This window comes from Henckelia pumila, chromosome 4 (assembly GCF_033568475.1).
Source record: "Henckelia pumila isolate YLH828 chromosome 4, ASM3356847v2, whole genome shotgun sequence".
Lineage (NCBI taxonomy): Eukaryota > Viridiplantae > Streptophyta > Magnoliopsida > Lamiales > Gesneriaceae > Henckelia > Henckelia pumila.
In genome coordinates this window covers 36866736-36877054 of record NC_133123.1, presented here as the reverse complement: position 1 = coordinate 36877054, position 10319 = coordinate 36866736, and the positions used below count along the sequence as shown (strand labels likewise).

Here is a 10319-nt window from a genome sequence, read left to right as displayed (position 1 = left end):
AAATATAAGGTATTGTTTTGCTTGAACGATGAGATGATAACAAATGTATGATCATATATATAAACATGATAAATAAATATATATCGATAACATGATAGATTTATATCGTTAATTATTTGTAGAACTTGAGTAAGTCTTAAAAAGTTGCACTAATACATTTTTTTTCGTGTGTCAAACGATGCCCAAATAGGCAAATATAAATAACATCTTGTTGTCGATGACGTGTAACTCATCTGACATCAATATTTCAAGTGTAAAACGAGATCTCGAGTTTAAAACCCAAAATATAACAAAAATCCTCTCCCCAGCTCAAAAATTAAAAAAAAACCCGGTTTTATTTTATTTTATTTTTAATCCCAACGTATGTTGTGATAACAATATGTGTAGGAAGTAAATTTCACAAAATTGTAGGGATAGAATCTACAAATAACCTTATCCCGGAATCATTATTGAACTTATTTTAGTAGTAACAAAATGTACAGGCGATGATTGCGCACTAAACAGTGGACGGCCCAGATTTCATCATTTTAAAATGAAGTCCAAGTTAAGTTGTTATTATTGTATGTATGTATAAATATAGCATTCATTCCCTTAACCACAAACTAGCCCCAGTTTTTCACTCTGCTTTTCATATTCCTTTTCCCCGTCTTCCAAGAATCTCTCCGCCTTCACAAGATACTATACTAATATACCATTTCTCTTCCCTTCTCTATCTCTGTCCCCCCTCTCTCTTTCTTTTGTGTCCCTCTTTCCAAGGAGAGGGGAATGAATATAGGATTGCTCAAATGTAACTCTTTCGAGCTTTTTTTTTTGATAAAAAATGTGACGTATTCTTGAACATTTTTGGTGAAAACATCGGTGTTATTCGGAAATTTTGAATCTTTTTGATCCCTGTAACCATGGCCATGGAAGGTAAGTTTATGTTAATGGAATGTGTGTTGGGAGTGCTGAAGAATGTGTTTTGACATCGGGGGGTGTGTGTTTGTGTTTTTTTTTTTTTTGAGATTTTGCTTTTTGGTTGTTTTTGGGAGGTACCATTATCCCTTTAACCATACCCATTGAAGGTTAGCTGGAGAATGTATTCTGAATGCGTGGATGTTGGTTATGCAGGGGATGAAGTTCCATCGGAAATCCATGTGAAGGAACTGGTTTCTGAAGATGCTGCCGCGAGTGTGGAAGAAAACCCAGAAACAGAATCATCAGAACAGAGCAAGAAGGATGAAAATGAAGAACACGAGGGGCAAAACCAGGGGCCGAAGCCTTCTGAAACTGAGTCGAAGCAGGAAGAAATCGAGGAGCAGTCGTCTCCGAGGGGTGTTTTGGAGATTCCCATCTCGGGTTCGGACTCGGACAATGGTAGCAGCATGGATAGGAGCAGAAGTTTTGGGAGCGAGAAATCATCTGGAGTGTCGGGGGATTTGAGCTATGGGAATGTGTATTGGAAGAAACTGTTCAATCAGGTAAAGAAAGGGTCTTTGAAGAAATTTCCCACGATTTCATTGCTTAGCCGGCACGGTTATGGATTGGGATTCGACTTGACGAGGAAGAAGATGACGAGGAAGAAGATAGGGTGGAAGAGTAGTGAAGGGGACGCCATTGATTGTGGAGACATCGTCATGCCTAAGCCATCTTGGAGGAATTTTAGCTTTGAAGAGCTTAAACAGGCCACTGATAATTTCAGCCCTGGTAAGTTAATCCATTCATTAGTTTTTCAACTTCTATTGTTAGGAATTCGGAGTATATTCACACTTCATCCATGTTTTTGTTTCAAGCTATGAACCTTTATTTTTTTTTACAGAGATATTCAATCAGAAAGTTTCACTTTTTACCAGTGGTAATCTTTACCCAATTTATATTTTATGCTCGTGATTTTAAAAAAAACATAACGTATTAAAAGCTTATTGAATTTACGTGGGTTTTGTCATTTGTGCTTTCGAGTAGTTTCAGGGTTAATGAATGTAATTTACCGGTCGCGTCTTAGCTTCTGAAAAAAAAAATTAGCTGCAAAGTTTAAAAATTTCATTCAAAGCTGCGGACTCTAGATTTTAAAGATCAAACACGAACCGGATCGAGTCAAAATTGAAGTCTGACGAGAGATATAGAAACATTTGAGACGGCAAACAATCTTGAAAATACATTAGAAGCATGTATATAAATTGGGGTGATAGTATAATCTTCTATCCTGAAAGGTATGTTTGTTTTTGTTTGTGATACAAATGAGTTTATTATTATAATATTTGCTGTTGCACTTGTCTCTTTTGTACTAAAAAAACAGAGGAAAAGTTGCAATTTTGATCCTATTGCGCAGACAAACTTGTGATAATTTAACAATTCTAAAGAGTTATGGTTGGATGTCAAGTTATCAACAACCCCACTTGAACAGTCAAAGTGCTTTCTCCAAGTAAAACAGCCTCCCCTTTTGGCAGCCAAACACTTTTGACCGAGTTGATATTAGATATACCCAATCACTAAACAAAGAAATGAAAAATAAATATATATAGTAGTGGGCATCATGTAAATTTCTTGGCATTCATTTGTGATTAAACGTGTTTATAATAAGATTGGTAAAGTTAGGTGCACTTTGAAAAAGCATTAAATAGTGGGTCCTTTTGGAGGACTCCATCCATCTCTAGGGGCTGCTGTCTAGAGTCAGCATATAATTTAGTTGCTAACAATATTGTTTTACCCCTTTTCTAGCACCATAGCATTGACTGACCTTTCTTTGATGCTTTCCCTACCTCTGGCAATAGACTAGGATAGAGGCGGAATCGGGACCCCGAGTTTATTGATATATTAACTTGATCAAACAATTTTTTTTTGGACAAGTGATTCGAATTTTTTTTTTCTTATTTATATTTATGACCTTCTATGGCTTTTTTGTGATCCCCGACTTCCACGTGTGAGAAACAAGCAATCCCATTTGCGGTGTATCGTGTAAAAAGTGAAGAAACCACATAAACATATAGTCTAAGGATTGGACGACATTTAAAAAATCAAGTAGGTTATATGCCAAAATTATGGTTAAGGGGTTTTTCTAATGAATAAAAACTTTTACCTACTATTATTGTGATTTTTGAGGGTGGTGTAAATCTACAATGTCAAACTAAAAGTATAAGGTTCTTGAATAAAAAGTAAGAAACATATTCTAAGTGAGGGGGTAGTTTCCCGTCCTTGACTGAAAGTAACTCCGGATGACGATATATCTAGCCTAAGAGGACACTACAGATATTCTGTTGGGTTGTGTTTGGATTAAAGAATTTCTATTGCATTAGAAATAAGATCATAGACTTCAAATTCACCCTTTACATGTTTATATGGTATTTTATGTTGAATAACCTGTATTTCAAGTTCACCTAATAATGGTGTCGTATGAAATCCATTTTACTTTGTATTATTAATGTATAAATAAGTAAGACGTGAATTTAAAATTTGATATATTGTTTCGTTGTAAGCAATAAAACTATAATGAAGATTCGAAATCCATGAATTTCAAGTTCATCTTCCGAAGTGCACATTTGGTAAATTTATTGACCTTGGTATAAGTTAAAAACAAGATTTAGTAGCTGTATTTTCATATCTGAAAAATTATGATTTGCAGCCCTTATCATGGAACTTAAACTTAACTTCTGCACATGGCATACTTGTGGGACAGTAGTCCTAATCATATTCAATAATGTTTAGTGTTTCAGACAGCAAACATAAATATAGTACAGTATTGGCATGTTTGTATAGACAAAATAATTGTAATAATTTCCTAGCTATGGCACGGTTTATCTGCTAAACTGATTAATCAAGCTCCTGCATTAAATTTTGGCTAGATAAGCTGATTGGGAAAGGAGGACACGCAGAAGTGTACAAAGGGTGTTTATCAGATGGTCAAGTTGTGGCTGTAAAAAAGATAATAAAGGAAAAAAAGAAAGACGAAGAAAGAGTTGGGGACTTCTTGTCCGAGCTCGGAATTATTGCTCATATTGATCATACAAATGCTGCTAAACTAGTCGGCTTTAGTGCCGATAATGGCTTGCACTTAGTCCTCCAGTTTGCTCCCCACGGAAGCCTCGCCACCGTACTACATGGTGATCCTCTCCGTTAATATTTATCTCTAGTTATATTATTAATAACATGTCCCATTGATGACAGATGACATATCCTCAAGTTGATATTTCTGAATTTTGCATGGAAAAAGGAGCAAGATTTTTCCATTCTATTAGATTGACTTTGTTATGTGGAAACAGAGAAAACAGTATTCCGTTATATCACATGATATTTTGTCTGATGAAGTGAAGTTTAGGAGTGCAGGTTCCCAAGAGTGTTTGGAATGGAAAATAAGGTGTAAGGTGGCTATCGGAGTCGCTGAGGGATTGCAGTATCTGCATTATAACTGTCAAAGGCGTATAATTCACAGGGATATAACAGCCTCAAACATTTTACTCTCTGAAGATTACGAAGCTCAGGTTCTTATTTCATGCTTCATGAGAATATATATATGTATGGAATTAATAGGAACCAGATCATTCTCTAAATGTTCTCATTTGTATCTTGTGCAGATATCTGATTTTGGACTAGCAAAATGGCTCCCCGAGAACTGGGTTCATCATGTCGTTTCTCCGATTGAAGGAACTTTTGGGTAACCACACCACTGTTTGATCACTTGCCTGCCTTTTGGATTCAATTACTCTCATTCATTCTTTTGAATTTATGTTCAAATCAGATACATGGCTCCTGAATATTTCATGCATGGAATAATTCATGAAAAAACTGATGTATTCGCCCTTGGAGTTCTGCTGCTCGAACTCATAACAGGTCGTCGAGCAGTAGATTCTTGTAGACAAAGCCTTGTGATGTGGGTATGGCTTCTTTCCACCATGCCAAACTTTTGCTCATTATATTCAAGAACTAGAAATAACACTGGCCACGAGTTTCTTCTGTTTGATTTTTGGCACTTGTTATTGATAGGCAAAACCTCATCTGGAAAAGAACAATGTCAAAGAACTAGCAGATCCTCGGTTAGGTTCTGATTACGACGTTATAGAAATGAAACGTGCCATATTTGTAGCTTCAACGTGCATTCATCACTCGCCCACCTTGCGTCCCAATATGAAACGGGTACCAATCATATACAGCACATCACAACATTTTGATGCTGTTCTTGCTTTGTGCTTCGAGTTTGAGTGATATACATGTCTTCATTCAGGTTGTTCAAATGTTGCGAGGCGACCATGAGACGATGGAAGTGAAGCAAAAATCCATGGGAGGAAGAGCACTACTTGTGGATGCTTGTGACTTGGATGATTATACCTGTACTACGTACTTAAAGGACTTGAATCGACATATGGAACTAGTTATGGAGTAATATTACACGTCCTCGTAATTTTATGGAGATGATGCTGAGAAATTCAGTTCTTGAGATATTTGATCAGATGCTGTTTGTGTATATATAAAGAATGGTTGTAATGTTAAAGATGGATTGCAGCAAATACTTCTGGTGTTCACCATTAAATTAATATAGCATGTCTTGTTCTTTAGATGGATTTGGTTTTGATTTTATACGTTCTATTTTTCTTACGACTTGTTTTGGATTTGTAAATCTACCCTATATCAAGTTTTGCAATTTCAGCGGATTTCAAATACAACTAAGATAAATGTCATATCGAATCGTTCTCATAATAAAAAAAAAGAATAGTTTATTTTACTATACACAAAAACATACCAAATATGGATATCTTACCTGGTTTGATTAAAGAAAAATTACTCCATTCTTTTCAATTATATTATTCACATTTTTTTTTGTTTGTCATAAATATATAGTCATATATCATATTTATTAATATTTTTTTACACTTCTTTACTAATATACCTCTATTAACTACACCTTGAAAATGATGCAATCATTTTTTAATACATTTAATAGGGATAAAATAGGAAGTTTATATAAAATTTATTTTTCCAATAACTTTTTCTTAATCTGTGTGAAAAATAAAGATAATTTATATGAGACAGATAGAGTATTATTTAATAACGCTATACACGTCTAGTTTTTTTTTTTTTTAAATATGCCTTGACCAAACTTTAAATCCAATGTCCCTGTACCAAAATATACTTTTGACATAAATTAATAATTTTGACTCAAATAATCATATGTTACACAATATTCCTTCTTAACATAACAAAAAATAATATTTTTATAGTGAAAAAAATTCGGATATAAAAATTAATATTTGCAATGACTCTGATATTTTTCGCTCAAATCAACATATATTACATTATATTTCTTCGTAATATAACTAACAAAAAATGATATTTTTGCAATGAAAATAATATTTTAGACATAAAAAATAATATTTTTCATGAGTCGAGTTGAATAACTGTTTAAAAAAATTGATCTCTAAAATAGTTTCACGATTTTTTCTGTGAGTAAATAGCTTTTAAATATCAAGAGATGGCTGTGGAAAATTTTCATAAATTTTAGGGTACCTTAGTATTTTTCTTAAATTTTTCGAGAAAGATGCATTGCACAATTTGCAATAAATAATAAAAAAAAATATTTATATTGATAAAGTTTACTATTGATTTTATATTTTATAGGGGAGAAGTGTGTATTTTCAATATTTCAAATGAATATTTGGTGCAAATAACTCATTGTTGTTGTTATTGTTTATATATGTATATATATTTATATTGAGAGAGAGACTAAACTAATAATATGTATAAATTTATTGTATAAATAAGTTTTCATATACTCATTCCGTCCCATATATATTGTCTTCTTTGGATTTTCACAAAGATTAAGAAAAATGTATTGGAAAAGCTAATTTTATATAAACTTCCTATTTTATCCCTATTCAATGTATTAAAAAATGATTGCACAATTTTTAAGGTGTAGTTAATAGAGGTATATTATTAAAGATGTGTAAAAAATATGACTAAATATAGTATATGATTATATATTTGGAACAAACAAAAAAAACGTGGACAATATAATTGAAATGAATGAAGTATTAATTATTTTTTGTTAATAAAATTTAATTCATTTTTTTAAGTAAGTACCGTAAAACTATTGAGGGTCTCTATACATTATTATTATTATTATTGTTGTTGTTGTTGTTGTTGTTTTTGTTGTTGTTATTATTATTATTATATTATTATTATTGTTGTTATTATTATAATTATTATTATTGATCAAATTTTCAAATGATTATAAAATAATTTTAAATTATCATATCGTTCAAAAAAAAAAAAAACAAAGTCATATTTACAATAAAAATAATACTTTGATCATAAAAAATAATATTTTTTCATGAAAAAATCAAATAGGATATTTGTCTCACAAAATTGATTTTTGAAGCCGTCTATAATATATTTAAAATTATGCATATATATTTAATGTAAATATTAAATCATTTATAAAAAAAATCACGCATTAATTATGTATGAGGATCGGAACCTAATTATATAGGTCGATGACTCTCCACTTGCATCCATGCCACCTATAGCACTTGCCATGACCATACACAAAGCCACAAGAGTCGCGAACACCGGTGAAAACCCTAGTACGATAAACATAAAATATCACGACATACATAAATAACATGTGACGATGCATGCCATGATACTATGAAACACCAGTGTATAACGGAAAACATATATAAGAAACGAACAGAACTAAACGACGCAAACGTTTGTTGTCGGTATTTGTGTGGGGAATGCAACATCAACATCATTCAACGTACATGAATCCATACTCGTGGATAAAAAAATGAAAATACGTGATTGGACGTAACGTAATGAGGATTGGATGTTTACGATGTTAAAAATGGAAAGTATTCACGTAGGTTCGTATATAAAAAGAAGAGGAATCCGACTATAAAAAAACCATAATGCTACATGTACACGGAGCGTTATAAAATGCACTTGAAATTACATGATTATCCTTGCACTTTATTTGAAAAAAAATCTTTCAAAAATGCATGTAGGATAATCATGTAATTTTAAGTGTATCGTGTAACCCAACGTGTAATACTCCGTGTACATATAGCACTACCCAAAACATAATATGACACTAATGAAGAAAATAATAAAATCTTAATAAACATCCAACCCGCGAGAAACTTATAGCTGGATTAATTAATAATAATATTTTAATATAATATATTGTGGATAGTTTAATTAAAAAAAAATCATAAAGCATTTCTAGTATTTGTTCACTCAAAATAAAAAATAATAATTCAATTACTGTTGAAAAATATATTATTATTATTATGTTGAATATGAAATATTGAATGTTGAATATTGAGTTGTAAAATGTGGAAAATTAGTGTGTGATGATGTAGATGATGATGTATTAATTTTTGAACTAATCTCAAATGTGGATCAATAAATAGGTCTTCATTTGTGATGAAAAATACAATTGAGTTGAGAGAATAATATTATAAAGTGTAAAGTTTTGATATATTTTGAGTTTTGGAGTATTTACTTTTTACCGTAAATTTTTACTTTTTCACAACACGTTATCAGCACGAAGCTCTAAAAGTCCTCCATATTTTTTCAAGCTCCAAAACACAAGAAAAAGGTAACAAAAGTAAGAATATTTATTTTATTGTTTATTTATTTATTGTGTATATATTTAATATATAATATCATGTTATTATCAGAAATGATCAAAAAAAATTAGTTTTTAAAAAACTTGTTATAAATCCTGGGAGGATGTTAAGACGACATCTCACACTCCCAGTAAGGGATACGACAAGTATAAAAGCCTCTAAGATTTTTAAACAATAACGTGATATGATATATATTTATTATGTATATATACTAACTATATCAATATATAATTTCATGTTATTATATAAGAGGTTGTCTAGGACACTGACCTTATAATAACGTGATATGATATATATTTTATTGCGTATATTTAATTATGATTATCATTATATGCATGATTATCACGAATTTTTATTCAACACATACTCGATTTTTCTTACCCCAACGGTAACAAACGGCTAGTTTTTGCCCTATAAATATGTTCACTTAAACTCATTTTCAATCACACCAAATTCACTCTTTCTCTCAAAATAATTTCTCCTCGATTTTTCGAAGATGAAGATGATGACATTTCTAAGGCTATTTTTCATAACGATTATGATCATTATGCTCACGAGTTTTGTACTCACCAGCGATTTTCCACACATAATTTTTTTCTATTTGTACACGCACTTGTAATCTTCGTCCTTCCATTAGTTTGTATTGTCATATTAATGAAAATTAACTAATAAAATGCATTGTTATTTTTCTAGTACCACCATGTCAAATTTGGCAAAGATTGAATTCGTTGCGCTCGATATCACTGGAAAAAATTATATGTCATGGACTCTCGATGTAGAGATGCATCTTGAGTCATTGGGTCTAAGTGATATCATCAAAGAAATTAATATATCAACCTCACAAGATAAAGCAAAAGCAATGATTTTCTTACGCCGAAATTTTGATGAAGGGTTGAAATGTGAATATCTCACAGAAAAAAATCCAATGATTTTATGAAAAGGGTTGAAAGAAAGATTTGAGCATATAAGGGAAGTGATACTTCCGACCGCCCGTGATGAATGGAATACGTTGAGATTCCAAAACTTTAAAAAAGTTAGTGATTATAATTCTGCGATATATCGAATAGTCTCGCAATTAAAATTCTGTGGACTTGAAGTCACAGAGATGGAAATGCTTGAGAAAACATTTTTCACTTTTCACGCATCAAATATAACTCTACAGCAACAGTATAGAGTGCGTGGTTTTACAAGATATTCTGAACTCATTGCATGTCTTCTTGTGGCGGAAAAGAACAACGAATTGTTAATAAGAAATCATTAATCCCGACCCACTGGATCAACGACATTTACTGAAGCAAATATCGTAATAAAAAATGAAAACCAAAATCAAAGGCATAAACTAAATTTTGGTTGAGGTCGAGGATGTGGTCATGAACGTGGACGTAGAAATGATCGCGGTCGTGGTTATGACCGTGAATATGAAAATAATTGAGATAGTTATTTCAATAACTAATCTCAAAAGAACGTCACGAACCACCCAAAAAGGCAACATGAAAATATGAGTGAAAATAAAAATCACTCAAAAAGATATGAGAGTTTTTGTTATAAATGTGGCACTCCAAGACATTGAAAAAAAGACCAATTTTGTTGAAAATAGTAACCATTTAAGTGGTTCAACTTATTTCAATGCTGCCGATTTTTTTAAATGATTTCGAGAACATTGATTAATATATTGGTGGGACTGAAATGTAACATGCTATATTTTTCATGCATTCTTAT

General features: G+C 31.7%; 1 protein-coding gene across 1 annotated transcript; it reads left to right on the top strand.

Annotated features, from left to right (window-relative positions):
- Positions 1–608: 608 nt before the first annotated feature.
- LOC140863962 (receptor-like cytosolic serine/threonine-protein kinase RBK1) lies at positions 609–5525 on the top strand. The gene is made up of 8 exons (XM_073267785.1): positions 609–912; positions 1111–1686; positions 3819–4076; positions 4300–4454; positions 4548–4627; positions 4712–4847; positions 4957–5106; positions 5195–5525. Exons 1-8 carry the CDS (start codon positions 900–902, stop codon positions 5351–5353), a joined length of 1527 nt encoding a protein of 508 aa, XP_073123886.1. The 5' UTR covers positions 609–899; the 3' UTR covers positions 5354–5525.
- Positions 5526–10319: the final 4794 nt, after the last annotated feature.